The following is a 26,860-nucleotide window of genomic DNA, read 5'->3' as shown; positions in this document are numbered from 1 at the left end:
GTTTTGGACCATCATGTCAACCCTGATTGCATAAAGAAGTCCATATAGCTTTCTTGGAAAGATTTCCAGAAATGGCTGCCAGTACCTTCTCCCTAGGGCTGAGAAAGAGTGACTGGCCAAAGACATCCAGCTTGCTTCCATGCCTGTGGCAGGACTAGAATTCACAGTCTCCCAGCTTCTGATCTAGCACCTTTAACCACTGCATCAAATTGGCTGACAAATAGGATCTGTAGGGTCCCCCAAAGATTAAGACTATCTTTGAAGCTGATATTCAAAGAAAAGATGTTCACTTCTTAGCAGTTGCTACCCAGAAAGATTTATCATAACATAGCAGATGTCATGAATTCCATAAATCTATCATAGGTTATATTTAATTGGGTTAAGGTATTTCGTTAATGTGGTGTGAAAGGTCCCCTGTGCAAGCACCTAGTCATGTCTGACCCTTTGGGGGGATGCTGCTTTTGTGATGTTTTCTTGGCAGACTATATTGGGGTGGTTTGCAATACCCAGCAAGCTGGGTATTCATTTTACCAACCTCGGAAGGATGGGTAGCTGAGTCGACCTGAGCTGGCTACCTGAGAATCCAGCTTCTGCTGGGATCAAACTCAGGTCGTGGGAAGAGTTTCAGCTGCAATACTGCCGTCTACCTATCTGTGCCACACCAGGCTTTTCATTAATGTACACCTTACTTATGTTGTGGGGAAAAAAAACCCAATCCTATTCCTATTTCTTAATTTTGTTGCATGATCATAAAATATTAATAGTGGATAACTTTAAAGGCTGGATGATGTGGTAGCTCATGTCAGTCACCAAAGGTGTTAATAAAGTTGTAGCACACATCTCATAATGGATATTGCTGAATAATAACTAGAAATAAATTGTTTATATTTTAATTATTTATAAATAATATACAATCTAAATATTATAGTATAAATAATAATACAATTTAAAAATAATTTTAAATAAAGGAAAACAAGCACTCTTAACTCTCTAGTAAAAGGAAGGTTATAAAATGTGGGTTTTTTCTGGTTACACAAGTGTTCTTGTTGAGGTTTTCTCACTCAGCTCAGTTGAGATCTTGTCCCCAGTGATATTCCATGTATACAAGTATAGAACTACACAACTGAATTTTGTTTCCATTCTGTTTTTGACTAGGTTTAAGTTTTTCTTGCTATTTCATGCATTTGATAAATGTATTTTCTATTTGTTTTTCTGACCATGTGACATAGTGTCTTGTTTATTTTCCCTATAGCTGCCAAGAGTGCATATTACTTAAACATTTTCTCAAATCCCTGAGTAGTTCTATGGAACATAACAAAACAATTAACTAACATTAAAGGAAGCTCCATTGCTGTATTCATGGTTGAGAGTAGAGAGATGACACCATAGCAATCTGATTCTTCACTCCAAAGCTTCTGATCATGCAAGACAATGAGAATATATGCAGGCTATTCTAAGCAATGAGTTCCTTTGCTTAGTTTGTGCACAAGGAAGTGGTGCTTAGTTTGTGCACAAGGAATTGGTACCTGGTGTATCTCTTCTTTTAAAACATGTTACTGTTCATGGCGATGATGACAGTACTACTGCCAGACATTGTTTGCCATATTCCTGCTATAACCGCAACATGTTCTGTGGCCAAGCTTCATCTTATGAAGCATAAATATTATCATTCAGGAGATCTCATCATTGCTGGCATTTTACCACAGTCCTACATGATGTCTGAAACAATGAAGTTTAAAAGGCATCCATCTGAAGAACTGATTTATGACTTCATGTACAGACATATTGCTCTTAAATGTAGCATATCTATATTTATATTTAACAAGAGGTGTTAAAAGCTAAATGTTAAGTTATTAGAGAATGGAGTACCGAACTGAAAGGAAGCCTAGCTCCCAATCGCCACCTTGTTACTGTATTATTATTGCATCATTATTGTTGTTGCTATTGTTATTATCATAATCATTATTACTGTATTAGCATCAGTAACATGATTTATTTCTTCTCAGTCAATCCAGTTATTTTCATTATCCGGTTGTTTCTAGTTTTGCATGCATGCAGGTCCCTACTGGCATTGCTCCCTCAACATTCCCCAAGAAGGATCAGACCAAAGTTTAGCACAGTGACTTTCTTTTAATGAATTCTAACTTTGGAAGTCTATGGATTTCGGTATTTCCTTTTTTGCCCATTTTATTTCTTGTGGATCATCAGTGATGCATGTTATTTTATCAATGTTTGCAAGTAACTGAAGATCAATATTTAAAGTTTTGATGATTGCATAGTAGGAAAGTAGCACTTCCCTGTGCCTGTTTAAAGCCATCAGATCTTGTATATCTTGTATATCTGCCCTCTGCAGCTGTGATTGGCAAACAATGTGGCTGCTTGAAGTAGGTATAGACAAACGCTACATCTGTATTCTTACATACTCCAAAGGTGAACCTCATGAAAGAAGGTGAGTGAGGAGCTAGCAAAACAGTAACAGAAGTAGGTCTGCTAACTGCCCAGAGAATGCTTATATTGTTGATGACTATTGCTTTCATCAACTCATCTATTCTTTAGTGAAAGGTATTTGTAATAGCTGAACTGGATTCTAATGGTGAGCTCCATTTGTAGAGAATTTTTCATCCTCTTCATCAGACCAAATTCAATTGTCATAGAATTAATGAGAAGTCCTGAGATACCTTTGGAAACATTTCAATGCCAGTTGCTGCAGAAGTTCTGTATCAGTTTTCACACTTGGGCATCTTGGCGCTCATGTAGTTTAGAAATTACTGATGTGATTGGGTTGATGTTCGAAAAGTAAACAGGTCAAATCTGAGTGTGAATCTGTTTCTCTGCTTTCCTCTGCTGGCACTGTACAATCTGTTTTTGGCCATTGTCTTTAGCTGACTTATAAAATGGGTGAAAAGTCCTATTCCTTAACAAAAGCAGTATGACTTAGAATATACCTCTTACTGCAGGTTTTTCCTACAGAATTACCAGCATGTCCTAGCTCTGATTTTTGCTGTAAAGGAGATCAATGAACATTCCCTCATCTTACCTAACATAACTTTGGGGATTCACATTGCTGATAGCTATTTCATGGCAAGAGGGACCAACTTTGCTTCAGTTGAGCTTCTCTCCACACGGGGCAGGTTCATCCCCAATTATAAGTGTGATGCCAAGGACTGGGCAGTATCTGTTATTGCAGGACCTACCTCTCACATCTGTTCCTTCATGGCAAACGTTCTGAATGTCTACAAGATGCCCCAGGTAAGTTCTGCTTAAGAAAGAGGAAGGAAGGAAGGAAGGAAGGAAGGAAGGAAGGAAGGAAGGAAGGAAGGAAGGAAGGAAGGAAGGAAGGAAGGAAGGAAGGAAGGTCTTTTCTCTCATAAGTTTTGTGACTTGGAAATTGTAGCAATTTCAAAACATGAACGAAGAGGCAAACTTGTAGGCTTGCCACAAGATGGGGATATTTTTAGTTTATTTATTTTGTGCATGTATTTGATCTATGCCTAAATTTGTATCCAATTCCATATTACACATTTCAATTTCTTGGCTCATTTATGAATTCACTGATATAAAAATTGGGATCATCTTCACTCGTTTTCAGCACATTTGAACATTAATAATATTAAGGATTTAGGAACCTGACTTAACCATTCAGGAAATCATAATTTAGGAGCAATTACTTGCTGTTTCCTTCATTGAAAATTGTTGGTGCAAATATTCTACATTAGTCCAAGTAAAATGACACTAAATTATGCAGTAAAAAGAGAAGACAAATGCATAATCACTGAAATAATATATGGTAGAGGAGTATTTACTTCCCCTTTTACAACCTTTTACTTGACTGTGAAAAATCATGGAGAAGGTTAAGGAAAGCTAGGAAAATTAAAACATGAATTATTATAATTTAATTATTATTATTGACGATGATGATGATGATGATGATCCTATGTATCCCCTAAATGCCTATACTTCAACTGTACTAAATAAGTTGACTTTTAACCAAAGCTATTTAACTGAATTGACTATTGGTGGGGGGGGGGGGTCTAGCAAGAAAAGTAATCTGCTCACACCAGGGAGAGAAATATGAAAGAAGGGGTTCTTTGAACCTTTGATCAGAGAGTCTGACATGACTGGGCTGGACTGAAGACTCTGGATTAGACTGAGAGCTTGGAACATGACTGGACTGGGCTGCAGATCCTGGACAAGGTTGAGAACCTGAAGCACAAGAAGACAGGTCTCACGTTACTGAACAATGCTGGTCAATTGAAGCATGGCCAGACTGGACTGGAGATCCTGGGCAAGGCTGGATGCTGGGAACAAGGTTGGGAACATTCCTGGAACTCGCAGAATGGTGGCAGCAAAGTCCAAATCTGGATGCGAGGCTGAGGTTTCTGGATTTGGCAGAAATAAGATCCTCAGTGGCAGCAAGTGCAGGGTACAGGTCCTCAATGATAGGACACACAGTCGCTGATTCCCCTCTGGCTACAGACAAGGATTCCGGTGCAGGTAAGCAGTCTTCCACTAGGACTGCAAGCTCAAAGGATCGGTTGTCTCCAGCAGATTGCTCTTTGTGTGTCTGCCTTTTATGCTGATCCCCTGCGTGTCTATTCCCTTCTGCAGCCAATCGGGCTGCCTTCTCCTTCGCACACTTTTCTGCACACCTTTCATGTGCACTGATTGGAAGATTCAGTTCCTCCTCCAAAGACTGGCCAATCAGCATCTATAATTTCTCCAGCAACGCAGAGTCATGTCTTGGTTTTGCCTTCCCAGTTTCTGCCTGGTAAGTTTCTGTTTCCTCTTCTGACTCAGGAGGAGTTTCATTTTCTGAGTCAGAAGCCAGCTGAAACCTCACAGAATGGCACTAAAATATCTGGCCCAGGTTTGTAAGAGCACTGAGTAGCTACTGCTGGATTTATTTGCACTGGCTGGGGGACAGGAACCTAGCCCCCAAACCAATGATTATGTCGGGCAAGGCTCTTTTCTTGTTGTTGTTTTCATGTGTTGGGATTTGTTACACATCATTCTATTCTAAGCACAAATAACTTGTTCTTTCACTAGCATACTATCAAAGGCACCATGCCTGTAATTTCAGCATTCAAGATCACTGCAATGACTGTACTCCCCATGATCACTTTATACAATTTATCTGCCTTTTCTATCATTTCAGCAGCTTCATTAGCATACATCATTTGGGGCATACATTCTATAAAGTCAATGCAAATTCCTCTCTCTGAACACGACAAAAGACTCTTTTGAACGAACCCCTCTCTATCTTCCTCATACACAGAAATCAACCCAGCCAAAATGCAACAGTAAGTGTAACATTCCTTTAAGCTGGAGGATCTCATCTGGGAACACCCATTTGACAAACAGTTTTGCTGATTCATTATTCATCAATGGAGCTGATGCATATGTGATCTAAATGGGGGAAAGAAAGAAGAACAGAGGCAAAAGGGATACTTTTTAAAAAAAAAATAATGCAATATGTATTTACTTAACCCAATGTCTGGGTTTGAGTGGGATATGGAAAGAGGATTCTTTAAAAGTACAGTTTCACAGCATGGCATTTGCAAGTTCAGTACTACTCATAAAGCAAAAAAGGGACAGCACTTTGATGATATTCTTCATATCTCATGAATTTTTCATCTTCTGGCCTCTAACATTTCATGGTTCTGGGATCTTTCTCTTAAGAATTATAATGAAGATCTGATACCTGAAGTTAATAAATAGCAAGTGAACTTCCCTCTTGTTCCATATTTGTGTCTCACCAGGGGAAATTTGTAGTTGCACAGAGTGGTTGCTATGTTGAGACAGGTCTTAGAACGGGGTCCTCCAATGATAGCTACCATACTGGTCTGGTCATTACATTTGTAGTTGGGGATAAATTTATCTTTTGTAGATAGAAATTCCATTGCTAAAAGGTAAGTTGAACTTTCCTTGGTATAATCAGTAGTGATGTGGAAACCAAGACTAACATTGGGTAAAATGCCAGTATGTTGATTGATCTCCTTTACAGCAAATGCCAGAGCCAAAGTATGTTGGCAATAATGAATGAGGAACCTTCAGTGAAAGTTTATGTCAATATATTTCTGCTTTAGAAGTGGACAGTTGCTACATTATAATACATACCCACAAACACACATACATACATGTGAATGATGAAAGGTCCCCTGTGCAAGCACTGAGTCATGTCTGACCCTTTGGAGGGACGCCACTTTCATGACATTTTCTTGGCAGACTATAGCAGGGTGGTTTGCCATTGCCTTTCCCAGTCATCACCTTCCCCAGCAAGCTGGGTACTCATTTTACCAACCTTGGAAGGATGGAAGGTTGAGTCGACCTGAGCCAGCTACCTGAGAACGCAGCTTCTGCTGGGATTGAACTCAGTTCATGGGGAGAGTTTTGGTTGCAATACTGCCACCCACCACTCTGTAACACATGAGGCTCCTATTACACACATACATACATATATTCATACCCACCCAAATTAATGCTTATTGTTTGCTCTGGACACCTGGACTTTGGTCTTTATCAAATAATAGCCATAGATTATATGGATTGGGACATTCTGACCTAGTTGGTGCTAGTTGACACTGAGCTAAGGTAGGATTTGATTTCAGTTTTATCTGTATTTTGTCTGTAGTCAGTTCCATTTTCCCACCCTAGACTTGTAATAGACTGAAATAGTTTCTCAGATGCACTTGAGGGTTTCCTGCTTCATTTCTAGGTGAGATGAAAGATAACAAAGCTCTGGATTAACCAGAGGGTTTATGCAAAGCCTACATTAGTTAAACATTGTACTTCCAAACTGGAAATGGCAAAGTTTTATCCTACAAAGTGAAATGGAAACAAATAAATAAATACCACCCCCACACCCCCACCACATTCTTGAACACTGGAGGTATTTTTATACTTATCATTTCTTTTCTGGATGTATTTATTTGTTTATTTGATTTTTATCCTGCCTTTATCATTTTTATAAATAACTCAAGGCAGTGAACATACTTAATACCCCCCCCCCATTTATTTTAATAAGGGAAATTACACACTTGGTGTTTCTCATGTGTGTATAAAGTAAGATCTGGGAGATACCAGCTGAGCTATGATAAACATCAGCATGTTGACTTCTGAAACTTTTTAATGGATTCAGAATACCAAATTGGCCATTATCCCCCCATTTGACCATAATTATGAAATAACTGGGTTTAATGCTATCTCACTTGGTCCATGAACATTCCCTTGGGACTGGCAGATCATCCAACTGTTTGCTCATACTTCATGTCTCACTGCAAGCTGAAGCTAGAATCAAGCAGAGCTATACTACTGTCATTATTGGTAGTAGATATTGCACAAGACTGGCTTTAGATCAGCTGCCTGTTGCCACTGGAATGAACAGTATTCAAATGCCAATAACAGAACAGACATGCTGGAAGAAGGCAGGAACACTCTCAGACAAAGGGGTGTTATTTGTGGCACTGATTATAGCTAAAGGGGCTCTGCCTCATGCCTCAAGTAAGGTTTCTATTGCTAAGTGTCTGGTTGGTGAACCTCTTTCTATTCTCCACAAGTATTACCAGCCAGGGGATTTCATCATTGCTGGCATTTTGTCTCAGATCTACATTTTTTCGAGTCCAATCAGCTTTCAGAAGCAGCCTTCTGAGGAGAGTTTTGATGACCTTGTGTAAGTAATTTAGGTTTAACACATAAATTTCAGATAAAGTTCTCAAATTACTCAAGCTAGTTCTCACTTATAGGTGCAAGTTCTAGGTGAAAAAACAACAGAATGCAAGGAGAAATCTTTTCAGTCTTTAAGGCAATGCAAATATATGCTTTTGTCCATCCCTTCTGACTCATATATCTTATTTTTCATGGGGGGTGGGGCCATTTCACTCAAAGCAGAAAGTAATCTTAGCTGCTTTTCATTTACTTAACAAGCTCAACGACTGATGAATGCATGCTAGGTAGAGGTGCAAAAAAGAAATAGGAGGAGCGAGGGAGAATGTTTTCAACAGTTTTACAAGAACTCTAGTCCCCATAATGGTAATAGTAACTCTACATCTCACTAAATCCAGTGGAGTTAACTGAAGCATGAGGAAATACGGAGGATGTAGATTATAAGAAAGGAGCCTGGTTGGTGTAGTGGTTAAAACATCAGGCTAAACACCAGGAGACTGTGTTCCAGTCCTGCCTTAGGCACGAAGCCAGCTGGCTGACCCTGGGCCAGTCCCTCTCTCTCAGCCCAAGGAAGGAGGCAATGGCAAACCACTTCCGAAATACCTGGTCAAGAAAACTGTGAAGACTTGTCCAAGCAGTTGCCAGGAGTCAACAGTGACTCAAAGGAACCAAAAACAAAACAGAGATTATGAGAGAGATTATTGGGCCATGAAAGGTAAGAGAGTAATTCCTAATGGAATGTGTCTAATGGAAATACAAGAATGTCATTATGCAAAAAATTAAAAGCAGGACCAGTTTGACTCCTCTAGTTATGTTGTTCAAAGCTGGCAAAGTGAAATAAATTAATTATCTTTAACTCATAATGTTTTCATGTTTAATAGGTACCAGTATAATATCTCTGAAGACAATATGTTACAAATTGGTATGTGAAAGTGAGCATGTATGTGACAGTGACTTTGTTACCTAATAATTTTCAAATCTCATTCTTTATGGGAAAATATTTTCATAATTGTTCCATGCAGTTGACTTGAAGTGCCTTGTTTTCTATGGATCGATTTTTCATAGCGCTATGTCTAGATAGAATGTGCATTAGAAAATGGGATCTAACCTGAAACAATTCCTTTTCATATAGGATGTTTACTCAGAATTACCAGCACATCCTGGCCTTGGCATTTGCTGTGAAGGAAATCAATGAGAATAACCAACTCTTACCCAATTTCACTTTGGGCTTCCACATTTTAAATAGCCATTTTTTTGCAAGATGGACCTATCTTGCCTCTTTGGAACTTCTATCCACAAAGGACAAATTCATCCCTAACTACAAATGTGACACTCAGAATAACATTTTGGGAGTCATTGGGGGACCTAATTCCGAAGTCTCTCTCCACATGACAAACATCCTGAGCACCTACAAAGTTCCACAGGTAAGTTGTAAGCATAGAATGACAGTGAGAAAGAACAAGATTCTCAAGTTTAAGTATGGTTTTGTTCATGGATGTTAGAAATGGAAGTCTCTTTATGAAGCTGTGCGGCATTTTTTCTGAAGAACTGGCATTGGGGTGGTTTAACCTCTATTTGTACGTGAAGGGTGCAGAATGATGAGTTTATTAATAATACTACTTTATTGGTTAGCCATTAGGCCATGATGCCTTTATAATGAGCTCATTCTCTCTCCAGCTTTAGTGTAAACTGCCCAGAGTCCCTCTGTGGGAGATGGGCAGTGACAAAATTTGATAAATAAATATGTCAATCCATCCTCTTATCCCAGGAGTACATTTGCTTAACAGACTTCCTTGAGGGACTTTGGAAATCTTAATATTTCTTGACATAGTAGTATTAAAAATGTTTCTGCAGAAGGCATATTTACTTTTACTCCCATCTATGTAAGAAATATATAAAAGTTCAGCAAAAAAAAAAAAAAATCTGAACAGGGAAGGAAAGCTAAACAGTTCCAGGAGCCTACCTTTCAGCTAGTGTACCATCAAATCTATTGTCCTGTTCCTTCCTTCACAACTCATCTAAAGTTCTAATGAACTGCCATTTTACCATATCTGAGCTGCGTAATCCAGCCAACCGGGTAACAAAAACACAGATAAACAAACAAAGGACATCATTATCTTTTTCTACCATAAAATGGTTGCCTGGATCTTGGCAGCACAGATATTGTAGAGCCAAGTCTAGGAACATGTTGGCTACTGAGAGGAGGTCAACACCATCAGAAATGTTCATGTTACATGCAGGATGATCAGAAGGAATCAAGACTGGTATGAAATCTGCTGCTGAATTAAAAGAGGAATGTTGAATCTCAGCTTCCCCACCTATATCTCAGAAGACAGTATAGATTGCATATGGAGTGTATGATCTCTGTTCCATTTTGGGCTCAGTCGAGTACAATGCATGCATCCAAGGGTGGGTTTTTTAAAAATGTGCACAGTGAATCAGCAAGAATTTTTTTTATGGCAAATTTATATAGCAAAACAGCCAGTACCTTTCAAATGAGTGAACCATAAGATTGATTGTCATGATGTCTCTTCTTCTTCCACATATTCTTTCTTAAGATCCTGTATGGCTCATCTCCAATAATAAATGACAAAACCAAAGAAGATTTCTTCCACCAGATGTTTCCAGATGGGAACCATCAGTATATGGGGATTCTTGAGTTGCTGCTGCATTTCAAGTGGACCTGGATTGGTGTGGTTTCTTTTGATGATGACAATGGAGAGATATTTAAACAGGATATACTTCCCATATTTTCTCAACGGGGTATCTGTGTGGAGTTCTTAGAAACAATGCCCAAAATATCTTTTTCAGGTGACATTGCTGAAACAGCAATGGATTGGTTTGGAACTTCACATATTGTCACAGGAAGTACTGCCAATACTGTTATTATACAAGGAGAAATACATACTATTAGTGTCTTAAGATCAATTTTCCACTTTGCCCAATTTTATGATATAACAGTTGAGAGCCGAGTGTGGATTATGACAGCCCAGATGGATTTTGCATCTCCTGGTTTTCTAAGAGATTGGGACATACATTGCCTCCATGGGGCTCTATCATTCACTATTCACACAAACTATCCTAGAGGATTCCAGACCTTTCTGAAGGAAAGAAACCCTATCTCAGAAAACAGAGATGGCTTTATCAGAGTCTTCTGGAAAGATGCATTTAATTGTGACTTCTCAAATTCCACTCTGGATGAGAGAGATGAGTTGATTTGCACAGGGGAGGAAAAGCTGGAGACTTTACCTGGGACCCTGTTTGACATAGGCATGTCCGGCCACAGTTACAGCATCTACAATGCAGTTTACATTACGGCGTATGCTCTGCATGCAATAACTTCATCCAAGTCAAAAGGGAGAGCAAAGATGAGATGGTTAAGACAAAATCGACTGAATGAAGAGCCATGGCAGGTATTTTGCAGGTCAATTCAGAAGAGTTTTCTTTTTTTTTTTCTTTTTAAAAAGAAACTTTATTGATTTTCAAAGTATAAGTGAAATACAAAATGTAGAGTACAAAAAAATGGAATACAGAACTAAAGAAAAAAGTAAACAAAAACCTATAAAAGTGCAGAAAATATATATAAAATATAGAAGGAAAGTGACTTCCGACCTTCTCCAACACAGATATAAATCCGTATTATACAAGTGTAATCTCTTACCATTAATTAAACTTTTAGTAACATCATTTCTATACAATCAAGCCATTCAATCATCAAAACCCAAATCAAAACCTCATCTTTTTCAGATACAAGCAAATAATCCAAAAGTGGTTTCTAAATAGAAATAAATCCAGTCACAGTATTTTTCTCTTATCACTGCTGTCAATTTAGCCATTTGTGTCAGTTCCATTAACTTACCCATCCATTCTTCCATTGTGGGAATTTGTGGATCTTTCCATCTCTGAGCATATACAAGCCTTGCTGCTGTTATCATACTCTATACAGAAACCAAGTTCCATGCTGCTTCTCAAGCTGCTTGTCCTCAAACCCCAAAGAAACAGTTCTGGTTTCAGCTGTATATCCATTTTAAGAATCTTTGGATCTTCACACATATGTGGTCCCAGAATTTCTAAGCCTTCTCACAGGTCCACCAAAGGTGAAAAAATTTCTTTCACCATGAGAATATTTCCAACAAACATTTGATACCCCATTAAACATTTTGTATAGCTTATCAGATGTTAAATACCAAGGATACATCGTTTTGTAGAAATTCTTGTTCAAATTATGATTCAAGGTAAATTTCAAACCTTTATTCCAAATGTTCTCCCACTGTTCAAGCATAATAGTATACCCAAAATTCTTAGCCCACTTAATCATACAATCTTTGACATATTCATCTTTTAAATTCAATTGTAACAACATGTTCATCATTTGTACAAAGTTCCATTTCAAATTGTTTTTTTTTTTTTTAATTAACAAAATTATAAAACTTTTTGTTGACAGAATGCTGGGAAAGCCTTTAGCCCAGGAGAGATCAGAAAAGTCACACACACCAGGCATATCTATAAAAATAATTTATTTATAGAAAGTAAAACAAAATTTAAAGGACTTAGCTCTCCTGGCTTGCTACATATTGGCAGAGAGAAAAAGAGGAAGTAAGAAACAAGTCTGGGCAGGATCCTCCCCCCAGGCAATTTGCATGAAGCATGTGTGAGGAGACAATCAAATACAACCTCTTCACCCGGCCAAAATGATTAGGTACAATAGCAGTCTTAATCATTAGTAGGAAAACCTCAACACTCCCCTTTTTATACTACAGATTAAGATGCAAACCAATCTTCTCTGACAACTCTTTGTGTCTTGGTACAGGAAGAGGTTTGGTTAAAATATCAGCAATCATGTCTTTTGATTCACAGTATTTTAACATTATTTCTCCTTTGCTTATCATATCTTTGATATATTGATATCTAATATCGATATGTTTTGTTCTATTTCTGCAGGCTTCAGATTTTGCCATAGCAATGCAAGCTTGATTATCCTCATAAACAGTTAAAGGCTGGTTCACTTCCATGCCTATGTCTTTTAACAAATGTTTAAACCATGTAACCTCATTACAGGTTTGTGTTAGAGAATAAAACTCTGCTTCTGCAGTGGAAAGAGCAACAAGTGTTTGTTTTCTAAAATGCCAGCCTAAGCTAGATCCAGCAAATTGAATTAAAATCCCAGAAGTGGATTTTCTGTCACTGACATCTGCTCCCCAGTCAGAATCGGCAAAAACCTGCAATTTTTCAGTTCCAGAGGCATTTAGCTTCAGGCAATAATTCTTTGTTTTTTGCAAATACCTCATTAATCTGGTCAATGCTGCTTTTCCAGTAGATGTAAGCTTCTCTACCTGTCTACTTAAAATGGCCACAGAATTTGAGATATCTGGGCAAGAGTGATTTGCAATGTACAGTAAACTTCCAATTGCAGATCTATAGTTCTCTGCCTCAGTTAATTGAGTTTCTCCTATATCTTTCTGAAAATCTATTATCATCGGATTAGAGACTAGTTTACAGTCTTGCATATTAAAATCCTCTAGGAGCTTTTGAATTTTACTACGTTGGCTTAACAGAAAGCTACCATCCTTGTCTCTGTGTACTTCCAAACCTAGGTAATTGGTCACAACTCCAAGGTTTTTTAATATGAAATGGCTTTTCATGCAGGCTTCAAAATCAAGCCTTTGTTTTTCTGTTGATGTGAACAGCAGCAAATCATCAACATAAATGCACAGATACATACAGCCTTGTTTGTCCTTCTTCATATATACACATGGATCTGCTTTTCCTTTTTCAAAACCAAAATTCTGCAGTTTTTCATCTACTTTTTGGTTCCAGGATCTAGCAGCTTGTTTTAACCCATAGATTGACTTCTGCAGTTCACAGACTAGATTCTCCCCTTTTTCATAGCCAGGGGGTTGCTGCATGTATAATCTGTGGTCTAAATCTCCATAGAGAAATGCAGTTTGAATGTCATAGTAGTTAACTGACATTCCTTTCAGTGCAGCAACTTTTAACAGTAATCTAATTGATTCACCTTTAGTAACTGGTGCAAAAGTCTTGTCAAAGTCTAAATCTTTCCTTTGAGTGAACGCTTTTGCAACCAACCTTGCTTTATATTTTTGGATTTTGCCATCAGCATCCCTTTTCAGTTTGAAAACCCACCTACAACCCAGACAGCGTTCATTGGGAGGTAGATTTACCAGTTTCCATGTTTTATTTTCTTTCAAGGATGCTAATTCCTGTTGCATGGCAGGATGCCAATTTTGTGCAATCTCAGGTGGTAAAGCATTCACTTGTTCTAAAGACTCAGGTTCTGTGAATATGTGAAAAGCCTTTACTGTTTCAGCCTGAAAATGTGATGGAGGAACGCCTTTATTACTCCTCTGAGATCTGCGAGGTAATGCAGGGCTTAAATTTTGACTCCTATCACTTTCCTGAGAAGCATCTGTCTCATCAGACAGATCTTCAGTTTGCTTTTCTGGTTTAATGTCCTCATCAGGCAAAAGATCACCATCAGCAAGTCCTTGCTGTTCTCTTGTGGTGGTCAGATCAACTGGAGAGCTAGAGTTTAATCTCCCCCAGTTTTGTTCAGCAAAAGAAGCACTTTTGCTAATTATCAATTTCTCTCCCACTATGAACCTGTAGCTCCTCTGGCTTTGTTCATAGCCAACAAAGATGGCTTTCTTTGTTGTGGGGCCTCCTTTCCTTCTCTGATGTTTTGGAATGTAAACCCATGCAGTGCTACCAAACACTCTAAGATGGTTTACCTTTGGTTTCACACCATAAAACAAATGGAATGGAGTATTCTGAATCACAGAGTTATACAATCTGTTTTGTACATACGTGGCAGTAGATATGGCCTCTCCCCAGTACTTAAAAGATAATTGTGAATCTTTAATCATGCATTCCATCGCATTTTGCAAGGTTCTGCCCTTTCTTTCAGCAACACCATTTTGCTGAGGGGTGTAAGGGTTAGAAAGAATTTGTTCTATCCCCTTTTCCACTAGGAACCTTCTGAATTTGTGAGAAAGGTATTCTCCTCCTCTATCACATTGGAGTGCAGACACAGGCCTAGGGAATTTTCCATTTGCCCATGTCACAAAACTTTTAAATTTCTCAAATGCCTCATCTTTATGTTTTAAGATGTAGATAAATGTGTATCTTGAGAAATCATCAATGATGGTCATTGCATACCTTGCTTGTCCAAGACTTGGAGCAAAAGGACCAATAATGTCAGAGTGTACAATTTCCAAAGGTCTAGTTGTAACTTTGTCACTGTGCTTACCCACAGGAGCTTTTAGTGTTTCCCCACAATTTATCTTCTGAAGAAAGCTTCTTGAGGTGGCAACCACATAGGTACATAAGGAAAAGGTAAAGGTTTTCCTTGACATTAAGTCCAATCATGTCCAACTCTAGGGGGTGGTGCTCATCTCCGTTTCAAAGCTGAAGAGCCGGCGTTTGTCCGTAGACACTTCTGTGGTCATGTGGCCGGCATGACTAAACGGAACACCATTACCTGCCCACCGAAGCAGTACCTATGAATAGACTCACATTTGCATATTTTTGAACTGCTAGGTTGGCAGGTGCTGGGACTAGCAATGGGAGCTCACCCCGTCATGCGGATTCGAACCACCAATCTTCCAATCGGCAAGCTCAGTGGTTTAACCTGCAGAGCCACCGTGTCCCTTAGGTGCATTAGGAGACAGTCTTAATTTATTTTTATTCCAAACCCTTAATATGGCATGCCTAACAAAATTATTTTTTAAAAAATCTTTATTAACTTTAACTTTATCCTACCACAAATAGGCATGCCACCCAAATCTTAAATTGTGTCCTTCCAATTCCAATAACTTCTTATTTTTGAAGTCATCCAATCCTTCATCCAGAGCAAACAACAAGCATCATAATACAGTTTCAAACTGGGTGAACCTAAACCCCCTCATTCTTTGGCATCTTATAGTAGTTTAAATTTAATTCTTGTTTTCTTCTCTTGCGAAATGAACTTAGAAATATCCTTCTGACATTGTTTAGATGGTAAATTTGTTGTCAAAATCAGTATATTATGGAAAAGAATGAAATCCTAGGCAAAACATTCATCTTGATCACATATATCCACCCCATGAGAGATGATTGTAACTTTTTCCATCTTAACAGTTTTTTGTTTTTTTTAATCATCCAAATTTTAACATAATTATTCTGGAATATCATGCAATTTATATTTCCTAGTGTCACCCCCAAATATCTAACCTTCTTTTCAATTTTAAAACCAGTCTTACCCATCAATGATTCTTGATTATGTGTACTCATATGCTTAGTCAATATCTTCATTTTGTTGTTGTTGTTGTTTATTTACTTTAAAGCCAGCTAATAACCCAAACTCCTTCAATTTCTTCATCAGGTATTCAGCAACGTCCAAAGGAACTTTTAGTATCAAAACTAGATCATCAGCAAAGGTCTTCAATTTAAAGGTCTTCCTCCTTCTTTATTTTTGAACCCTTTATTTGATCATCTTGTCTAATATCGCTGTTCAAAACCTCCCAAAACTAAGATAAAAAGCAATGGTGAGAAAGGGCATTCTTGTCTTGTTCCTTGCTGTATATTGCATGGTTCAGTTAAGTCACCATTCACAATCAGTTCACCTTTTGCCATGTGTACATTGACTTAATTACTTGAATATTTTTTTCTGCAAAGTCCATCTTTTCTATAACTTTAAACATAAAAGTCCAGTTCAAATAAATGTTGTAAATATCCTATAATATCCAAAACTATTCTCACATTGTCTCTTAACTGTCTTTTGGGTAAAAAAAAAAAAAAACACATTGGTCTTGATGGATAAAATCCTGTAAGGTTTTATTTTTTAAGTATTTCAGCCAATATTGAAGTAAATATTTCATAATCATTATTCAGCAATGAGATTGGTCTGTAATTCCTAGTTAAGGTAACATCTTGTCCTTCTTTTGGTAAAAGTGCAATATTGGCTTCTTTCCAAGAGTCTGGCATTGAAGAGCCCTGCAAAATGGAATTCATCCATCTTTGAAAAGTTTGAAGGAGATGACCTTGAAAACATCTACAATATAATGCTGGCAAAACTTCTGAACCTGATGTGTCCCCTAGTTTAGTTTAGTTTAGTTTAGTTTAGTTTTTTTTTTATAGCTTCCACTATTGCAAAAGTAGTTATAGGATTCTTCTTTTTTTTTTTTTCCTGTGACTGCAAAAGTTTTGCTAATTTTTTTTGTTTTTCCAGATATTCATCTATCTTTTCCAAAGAAACATCTTGCCTTTTATACAAGTTAGGGAAAAAAAAAAACACTATGAAATGATTCCTTAATTCTTTCATTGTCCATTAACATAATATTTCCTTCTTGGATCTTAAATATCATTTTTCTTCATATTTTTTTTTTAATCAGTCTCCATCTAAATACCATAGGTATTCTCCTTATTGTCAAACTCACTGGATTATGATCAAAAAGCCTTTGGTAAAATATCTACTTTGCAAATTTTATTAGCCAAATAACTTGAAATCCATACCATGTCAACTCTTGAAAAAGATTTGTGTCTTTCAGAATAAAAAGTAGACTCTCTCGCCAATCCATTTTTATGTCACCAGGAATCCACCAATGCCAAATTGTCCATCAAGTCAAAAAAAGACTTTGGAAGTTTTCCTTGCTTAAGTTTGATATCTTTCTCAGATGTCCTGTCAATTAATGGGGAAATCACTCCATTCCAATCATCCTTAGTCATCAACTTTGGTATGAATAAGATGACAGTTCATTCAAAAGATGTCTAAAAAATTTACTTTTATCTTTGTTTGACACATATACTCCCAGAAAAATAGATTTAAATCCCTAGGGTTCCACTTCAACTGCTATATAACTACCATGTTCATGATCAAACAACAAGTGTGGTTTCAGTTGTGGTTTAACATATATTACAAGTCCAGTTATGTTCTTCAAACCTTCTGAGATAAATTCCTCTCCCAATTTTATTTATCAAATATTGAGTGTCCTTTCACCTTCTTGTAGACATAGCACATCATCATTTAATTTTCTCAAATAATGAAAAATCTTTTTTTTTTCTTTTCTGAGGGGCATTAGCCCATTTATATTCTAAGTAAGGTAATTAAAAAACATTGTTAAGCAAACAATCCATCAACATCCGTAGATGTAGCACCCATCTCTACATCCTGAACAGCAGACTCCAGTTGTTTAACTTCAGATGCAGCTGTTTCATCTGCATCTTGCTCAGATTTGGTTCCATGTCTGGTGAGGGCATCTTTGGCTTTAGGTATTGAATTCAATCTAAATCTTTATTGCTGGTAAGTAAAACTTACTCCTTCTAACTTTTCCCTATGAAAAACAATCTTGTTCTTATTTAAAACATCTGTCAGGAAAGCATTTTTTTTTTTTTTTTGCTATATGAAAGGCAATTACTCTCCCAAATCTGTCAGAACCCTGACTTCTCTGATGGTGTCACCACACTACCTGAACAGCTCACTTCAACATTGCCTCTTTCTCCTACTCCATGTATTCTTCCCCCCCTCCTCCTCCTCCTCCTTCTTTGAATTGGAACGAGTACCATCAGTGTAAACCCCTATCTAGAATGTTTAATGCTTGTCCTCTGCAGCAATGTTTTTTTCTCTAGACCATTACCCAAAAGTTTTCAACTGTGATGGGACTATTCTTAATGGTATCTCATGGCATCTTGTTTCTCCACCTTCTCCCCAACTTAGCTCCACAAGTTTATGAGAAGTACTTTCTTTAAAAACAATGCTGGAGAAAACATTTCCTTCGATGACAATGGGCATATAGTTGCTGGATTTGATATTTTCAGCTGGATCACATACTCAAATAACACATTTATAAAAGTTAAAGTTGGATGGGTAGACCCAAACTCTTTCTTTTCCAAATCACTCAACATTCATGAGGACTCCATTGTATGGCCCACAAGATTTAACAAGGTATATATTTTGTACAGATATGGGGGATAGCTTGATCCACATTTTGAATGTTCAGAAGTGGTTCCTTGTTCATCTACTGAAGCAGTGTAGACTTATTCAAGTATTATACTTGTGTTTTGAATTGGGATGTGTTCTATGGTTTTGTGTGCAATTTTGTTGTTGTTTATTCATTTAGTCATTTCCGACTCTTCGTGACTTCATGGACCAGCCCATGCCAGAGCTTCCTGTCGGTCGTCAACACCCCCAGCTCCCCCAGGAACGGGTCCGTCACCTCTAGAATATCATCCATCTATCTTGCCCTTGGTCGGCTCCTCTTCCTTTTGCCCTCCACTCTCCCTAGCATCACCATCTTCTCCAGGGTGTCCTGTCTTCTCATTATGTGGCCAAAGTATTTCAGTTTTGCCTTGAATATCATTCCCTCAAGTGAGCAGTCTGGCTTTATTTCCAGGAGTATGGACTGGTTGGATCTTCTTGCAGTCCAAGGCACTCTCAGAATTTTCCTCCAACACCACAGTTCAAAAGCATCGATCTTCCTTCTCTCAGCCTTCCTTATGGTCCAGCTCTTGCAGCCATATGTTACTACGGGGAACACCATTGCTTTAACTATGCGGGCCTTTGTTGTCAGTGCGATGTCTCTGCTCTTAACTATTTTATCGAGATTTGTCATTGCTCTTCTCCCAAGGATTAAGCGTCTTCTGATTTCCTGACTGCAGTCAGCATCCACAGTAATCTTCGCACCTAGAAATACAAAGTCTTTCACTGCTTCTACATTTTCTCCCTCTATTAGCCAGTTATCGATCAAGCTGGTTGCCATAATCTTGGTTTTTTTGAGGTTGAGCTGCAAGCCAGCTTTTGCACTTTCTTCTTTCACCTTCATCATAAGGCTCCTCAGTTCCTCTTTGCTTTCAGCCATCAAAGTGGTATCATTTGCATATCTGAGATTGTTAATGTTTCTTCCAGAAATTTTAACTCCAGCCTTGGATCCCTCAAGCCCAGCACGTTGCATTATGTGTTCTGTGTACAAGTTGAATAGGTAGGGTGAAAGTATACAGCCCTGGCGTACTCCTTTCCCAATCTTAAACCAGTCTGTTTTTCTATGGTCTGTTCTTACCATTGCTGCTTGGTCGTTACAGAGATTCTTCAGGAGGCATACAAGATGACTTGGAATCCCCATACCACTAAGAAGTTGCCACAATTTGTTATGGTCCACACAGTCAAAGGCTTTAGAATAGTCAATAAAACAGAAATAGATGTTTTTCTGAAACTCCCTGGCTTTTTCCATTATCCAGCGGATATTGGCAATTTGGTCTCTAGTTACTCTGCCTTTTTGAAACCCAGCTTGTACATCAGGCAATTCTCGCTCCATGAACTGCTGAAGTCTACCTTGCAGGATCTTGAGCATTACCTTACTGGCATGTGAAAAGAGTGCCACTGTTCAATAGTTCGAACATTCTTTAGTGTTTCCCTTTTTTGGTATGGGGATATAAGTTGATTTTTTCCAATCTGATGGCCATTCTTGTGTTTTCCAAATTTGCTGGCATATTGCATGCATTACCTTGACAGCATCATCTTGCAAGATTTTGAACAGTTCAGCTGGGATGCCATTGTCTCCTGCTGCCTTGTTATTAGCAATGCTTCTTAAGGCACACTCAACCTTGTTCTTAAGGATGTCTGGCCTAGCTCACTGACCATACCGACAAAGCTATCCCTGATATTGGTATCCTTCCTATACAGGTCTTCTGTATATTTTTGCCACTTTTTCTTGATCTCTTCTTCTTCTGTTAGGTCCTTGCCATCTTTGTTTTTGATCATACCCATTTTGGCCTGGAATTTACCTCCGATGGTTCTAATTTTCTGGAAGAGATCTCTTGTCCTTCCTATTCTATTGTCTTCTTCCACTTCCGTGCAATTGCTTGTTTAAAAATAATTCCTTATGTCTTCTGGCTAACCTCTGGAGTTTTGCATTTAATTGGGCATATCTCCCCCTATCACTGTTTCCTTTCGCTTTCCTTCTTTCTTGGGCTACTTCTAGGGTCTCAGCAGACAGCCATTTTGCCTTCTTGGTTTTCTCTTTCTTTGGGATGCATTTTGTGTCCGCCTCCTGAACAATGTTGCGAACTTCTGTCCATAGTTCTTCTGGGACCCTATCTACTAAGTCCAGTCCCTTAAATCTATTCTTCACTTCCACTGCATATTCCTTAGGAATATTAGTGAGCTCATATCTAACTGATCTGTGGGTCTTCCCTAATCTCTTTAGTCTGATCCTAAATTGTGCAAGAATAAGTTCATGATCTGAACTACAGTCAGCTCCAGGTCATGTTTTTACTGACTGTATAGATGTCCGCCACCTTTGGCTGCAAAGGATGTAGTCAATCTGATTTCGGTGTTGTCCATTTGGTGAAGTCCATGTATAAAGCCGTCTCTTAGGTTAATGGAAGAGAGTGTTTGTTATGCAGAGTGAGTTGTCTTGGCAAAATTCTATCAGCCTATGTCCTGCTTCGTTTTGTTCTCCCAGGCCATGCTTACCTATAATTCCAGGTGTCATTTGACTGCCCACCTTAGCATTCCAGTCTCCTGTGATGAAAATGACATCTCTTTTAGGCGTGTTGTCCAGTAGGTGCTGCAGATCCTCATAGAACTGCTCTACTTCAGCTCCTTCAGCATTTGTGGTCCGGGCGTATATTTGGATCAGTGTGATGTTAGATGGCTTTTCCTGAATTCGAATTGAGATCATTCTGTCATTTTTTGGATTGTATCCAAGCACTGCTTTCACCACTTTACTATTAATTATGAAGGCTACTCCATTTCTTCTGTGGTCCTCTTGTCCACAATAGTAGATCTGGTGGTCATTTGATGTGAAGTGGCCCATTCCAGTCCATTTCAGTTCACTGACGCCCAGAATGTCTACCTTTAATCTTGACATCTCACCAATCACCACATCCAATTTTCTCTGGTTCATAGATCTTACATTCCAGGTCCCAATGGTGTGTTGATCCTTAGAACATCAGATGCGCTGTTTACTACCAGCATCATCGGCCGCTAGCCATCCTTTCGGCTTTGAGCTAGCTGCGTGATCACGTCTGGGGCTGGTTGAACTCATCCTCTGTTCCTCCCCAGTAGCATTTTGACCATCTTTCGACCTGGGAGTCTCATCTTCCGATGGTATACCGACATATCTCTGGTTGTACTGATCCATTTAGTTTTCATGGCAAGAATACTGTGGTGGGTTGCCATTACCTTCCCCAGGGATCGCATTTAGTCTGACCTCTCTGTCATGACCTTCCCGTCTTGGGTGGCCCTTCACGGTTTAGCTCATGGCATCATTGAGGTGCTCAAGGTCCAGCACCACGACAAGGTAATGAACCTTTGCTGAAGGGTGTGCAATTAGATGACAGTATAATGGAAGTATTTTACAGCGATCTCCACAATATGGTCGGAAGGAAGCTAGTTATTATTTTTTTTTAGCCCTTTATGTGTGTCTTCTTTGCAAGGACCAATGCCCTCATGGAATGCCAAATTAATGCTTAATCCTTTTGTCTTCATCATTCAGGAGAGACCCCGTTCCCTGTGTAATGACAATTGTCATTCAGGTTCTAGTAAGATCAGGATAGAAGGGAAACCATTTTGCTGCTATGGGTGCCGTTCATGTCCAGAAGGGAAGATTGCAAATCGGAAAGGTAAGCTGTATTCAATTTATAACATTAAATATTCCATGGAAACCTGTGTGGAAGATAATTCAGTAGAAAGTGTTCTAGTTAGGAGTAGTATAGGAGAAACAATGGTGCTGATGGGTATGAGTACAATAAAGCAAAACATTCCACTCTCTCCCTAATTCCTTTCAAGGGACTTGAGTAAATACATACTATGTAAGCTCTGTCATTAAAAAACAAAACAAAACAAAACAAAACAAAACAAAACAAAAATAGAGGGCCAAGGAATGTTAATAAAAGTAGGAAAAAATACATGAAGACCAGCATAGGCTCTGGGAACTAAGAACAGTTTAACAGCAACTTGCTAGGAAAAAACAAAACAAAAACCTAACTTCATGAAATACCGTCTCTTTGTTTTCTCAAAACCACCACTGCACTGCAGTCTTGCCTCATTATCTACTAGTTATGCCCTCACTAAATCACCCTATGGCTGCTGATAAATTGCTGGTTACCTCACATTTGGATTATTGTAATGTGCTCTACATGGGGCTGTCCTTGAAAACCACCCAGGAGCTACAGCTGGTTCAAAATGCAGTGCCGAGAACAGTAATGGGCCCCTCTCAGTGAGCCCATGTGTCACTACTGCCATGTGAGCTGCATTGGCTGTTAGTTGGCTTCTGAGTGCAATTCAAGATGTTGGTTATTACCTATACAGTTCTCTATGGCATAGGGCCTGGATACCCTAGAGACTGCTTATCTCCAGTTGTTCCCCCACACCCACCCCGGTATGTTCCAGCAGAGTGGGAGATCTCCAGGTCCCCTCCATTAAATATTGCCATCTTGTAGGACCGAGGAAGCCTGTCTCCTCTCTTGCAACCCCCATCCCCCAGAGATAAGGATTGCACCCTCTCCTAGGGCTCTGGGAAGCCCTGAAACCTGGCCTTGCTGCCAAGCCTGGGGTTGATGTTTGTCATAGTTTAATGGTCCCTGTTTTATTTTGTGGATTTTGTTATCAGACTACTTTATTCTGGGCTGCCTGTGGATTTAATATTTCTAGTTTTTATGTTGTTGTTTTTTTAGTTTTGTATGCTGCCCATAGTCCACTGGAGTTGGGCAGCCAATAAATTTAAATAAAGAAATAGATTTGCTATTGTATCCAATCACATGTGAATTCCAGTTTGCATAACTCTATATATAGGCTTTGTCCCCTGCCTCTAAATCAATACAATAAGTAAACAATCTGTGCTTCAATGAAATTGGTGGCTGGTCTCCGATTTTAAATATATTCTTGTGAAAATTAGTGGAAGGGATTTCCCCTATAGTATCTCCCCCTCCAGAATGTGTTCTCTTTTGAAAGACACAGTTAATATGTCTGATATATATATTCACAAAAGGGTGGGACATCAATTTCCAACAATTGGTATGCATGGTTGGCTTCTAAAAATTTGCTTTCGTCCTTCATGAAATCAGATGAAGAAACTTCGACAGCTTCACACACTGCCTTGATTTCATCTGATGAACTTTACATTGAATCAATGTTTACAAAATTATATTGGTCAAATTGTGCATCAGTTCAAATATTCAATACAGTAATCAAAGAGGGATAGAAATAAACATCATTTTGACTTGAGTCCAGTTCTATGCAGGTTCATTGATTGTATTACAGAAGTAGTTTATTGGTGTCTTCAGTCTAGCCAATAGCTCTTTAACTGCCAGGCAACCTCCCATCAAAGCATTAACCAGGGCCCACTGTGCTAAACTTCTTACTTCAGTCAATATTAGCCATGTCTTGATTAATGCAGAATCTTCTACAGTGTAATAATAGCATTTTCTTTTGCAGACATGGATTATTGTTTGCCATGCCCAGATGGACAGTATCCAAACAACAACCATGACTCGTGCCTTCCAAAACATATAGTTTTCCTGTCTTATGAAGACCCCTTAGGGACCAGTTTGGCCACTACGGCAATTGTCTTTGCTTGCATTGCTACTGTGGTGCTTGGGATCTTCATCACATACCAGGACACTCCCATCGTCAAGGCCAATAACCGGAACATCACCTACCTTCTCCTCGTCTCCCTTGTGCTCTCATTCCTTTGCAGTTTATTGTTCATTGGACAACCAGAAAAGGTGACCTGCCTTTTCCGACAACCTGCTTTTGGGATCGTCTTCTCAGTAGCCATTTCTTGTGTGTTGGCCAAAACCATCATTGTGATTTTAGCTTTCATGGCTTCAGTTCCAGGATCCAAGATGAGGAGATGGCTGGGCAAACAATTAGATAATTACATTGTTGTTTCCTGCTCCCTTATTCAACTCATTGTTTGCACTGTGTGGCTTGTAACCTCACCCCCATACCCAGATGCTGATATGAACTTAGTGGCAGATGAAATCATCCTGGGATGTAACGAAGGCTCCACTCTCATGTTTTACTGTGTCTTGCTCTACCTGCTTTTCCTTGCCATTGTTGGCTTCAGTGTGGCTTTCCAAGCCCGGCATTTGCCGGACAGTTTTAATGAGACCAAGTTTATCTCCTTCAGCCTGTTGTGTTTTTGCAGTGTCTGGTTGTCCTTTTTTCCCACATATCTGAGTACCAAGGGGAAATACATGGTGGCTGTGGAGATCTTTTCCATACTATCTTCCAGTGCAGGGTTACTGGGCTGCATCTTCTTTCCCAAATGCTTTGTTATTCTAATGAGGCCTGATCTGAACAATAAGAAACAGTTAATGAGAGGCAAGAAAGTGGAAACATAGTATCATAATACTATGATATTGTTTCAGTAAAAGATATATTCATTGAATCAGAAACTACAAATAATTCAGAATTCAGTACCACCTGTAGCAGTGGGCCTGCCATGTTATGGCCACTTGTCATCACTCTTCCATGAGTCACCCTGGTTTCTATTTGGGTTCCAGGTGGAATTCAATGTGCTTGTTACCACCTTTAAAGCCTTCAAAGATGAAGGACCACCTAATTGATATTGTTATTTAAGCTAAATTAATTACATTGTATCTTTTCCTATAGAAAACAAGGTATGTGTGATTATTTCATGAGATTTTTCAATGTGACAGATTTAGCATGATAAGTTTAACATGTCCTGATCTGTAAAATTTTGAGATGCTGCTTTTTGCACTGTACAGATTTTATTAGTAGGGCTTGGTTTTTTTTTTTTTTTTATTGAAATTGTGTTCATCAGACTATTCCCTTTCAGAGTATACACAGGAACAACACCTGCAATAAGAGAACAAGAAGCAGTAAGGAAAGGAAATTAAAGGCCAGAGATAAAAGAAAAGAAAGAAGATACAATGTAATCTACATTGCACAAGCACCACTTACTGTATCTCCAAAACTTCTACTTCTAAGAAACCATCCCTGCTTTCACTACAGCTGTATACCTTCCTTTGTGTTATTTTTTTTTAATTGTTTAAACTTCTGATCTCTCTTATCAAAAGTTCTCGTCAACTTAATCAAAGAAAGACTTTCTGGGTCTTCCACTACCCTTAATCCCAGTCATGCTTTCATCGTATATTTGTTTTGATAGGTGATCCCCATTCATTTTCTCTACAAGCAAAACTTCTCAAAACATCTACTATTTCATTTGTAGTGGTCACTCCCTTTTGCATTCAATCCACATTCATTTAACATCCATTGATTTTTGACACCATCTCTTCATGTTTCAACATGAACCATCCGCATTATGTTCAATGGACTTTTGTGTCTCCTGACATATGCAACTTCCATACAACAAAGTAGTCAGAAACACACTCTTGTACATAGCCAGTTTCATTTCTTTTGACATGTGGAATCAAATGCAGGATCCAAAGCAAAATAATGAGAGGCTGAAGTGCACTATTTATTAAACAGGGTGCACTGGAGGGAATCCCACCAAAGGATAGTGGATGTCTCCCCTAAAAACAAAAGGAATGCACTGATATGTATACATTACAGGTAAGCAATAGATCTCAAGTTACTTTCTGTCCTTGTAATCTACTCTGAAGAAAGCCATTGTCTTAGTGAGAAGAAGGGAGGGAACAAACATCTTGAATACAGAGATTCATGGGTTGCTAAGGTAATCTACTGATAAGAGTTAGCAAAAGCTGTAAAAGCTGATGTGAGACAGTTTTTAATTTTTTTGCCGCATTCCTTTATGTTTCAATTTGGTTTAAACGGGATCATTCATCTGAAAACTTACTTTCCTCACAGACATATTTCCATTCTTCACAGCAGACCAGATACTACTCATATTTTCTGCCAGCATTTGAACATTTTATATCTTCTTTCTGCACGTTTCATCATAAACAAATTCAGTTAAGGTATACAAATTCATCTATTGTACTGTTCTCATTTTGTGGACATTTATATATAGCTGGCAAATGTTATAGTCATTTGTTTAGATTTATATGGCTGCCCATTCAACACATGGCTCTGGGCAGTTAACAATCAATTAAAAACAACCAAAAAAATTAATCAACAACAATTTGAAAACAACATCTTGTGTTCAGGATGACACAAAGCATAAAACCAGAGCACCAAGATAGGCTCACCCAACAGCCTGGCAAAGAACCAGGTCATCAGTGCCTTGCAAATGATGGGCAGGGTGGTAGTCATCCT

At 38.5% G+C, this 26,860-nt stretch overlaps 1 protein-coding gene across 1 annotated transcript; it reads left to right on the top strand.

Moving 5' to 3' along the window:
* Window positions 1–1,571: 1,571 nt before the first annotated feature.
* Window positions 1,572–25,002, top strand: LOC134496995 (vomeronasal type-2 receptor 26-like). The gene is made up of 8 exons (XM_063302711.1): window positions 1,572–1,774; window positions 2,354–2,449; window positions 2,958–3,249; window positions 7,557–7,669; window positions 8,795–9,086; window positions 10,221–11,075; window positions 22,152–22,278; window positions 24,092–25,002. Exons 1-8 carry the CDS (start codon window positions 1,572–1,574, stop codon window positions 25,000–25,002), a joined length of 2,889 nt encoding a protein of 962 aa, XP_063158781.1.
* The last annotated feature ends 1,858 nt before the right edge of the window (window positions 25,003–26,860 follow it).

Source organism: Candoia aspera, chromosome 4 (assembly GCF_035149785.1).
Source record: "Candoia aspera isolate rCanAsp1 chromosome 4, rCanAsp1.hap2, whole genome shotgun sequence".
Classification (NCBI taxonomy): Eukaryota; Metazoa; Chordata; class Lepidosauria; order Squamata; family Boidae; genus Candoia; species Candoia aspera.
The sequence above is the reverse complement of the archived record's forward strand: the minus strand, read 5'-3'. Positions and strand labels throughout refer to the sequence as shown.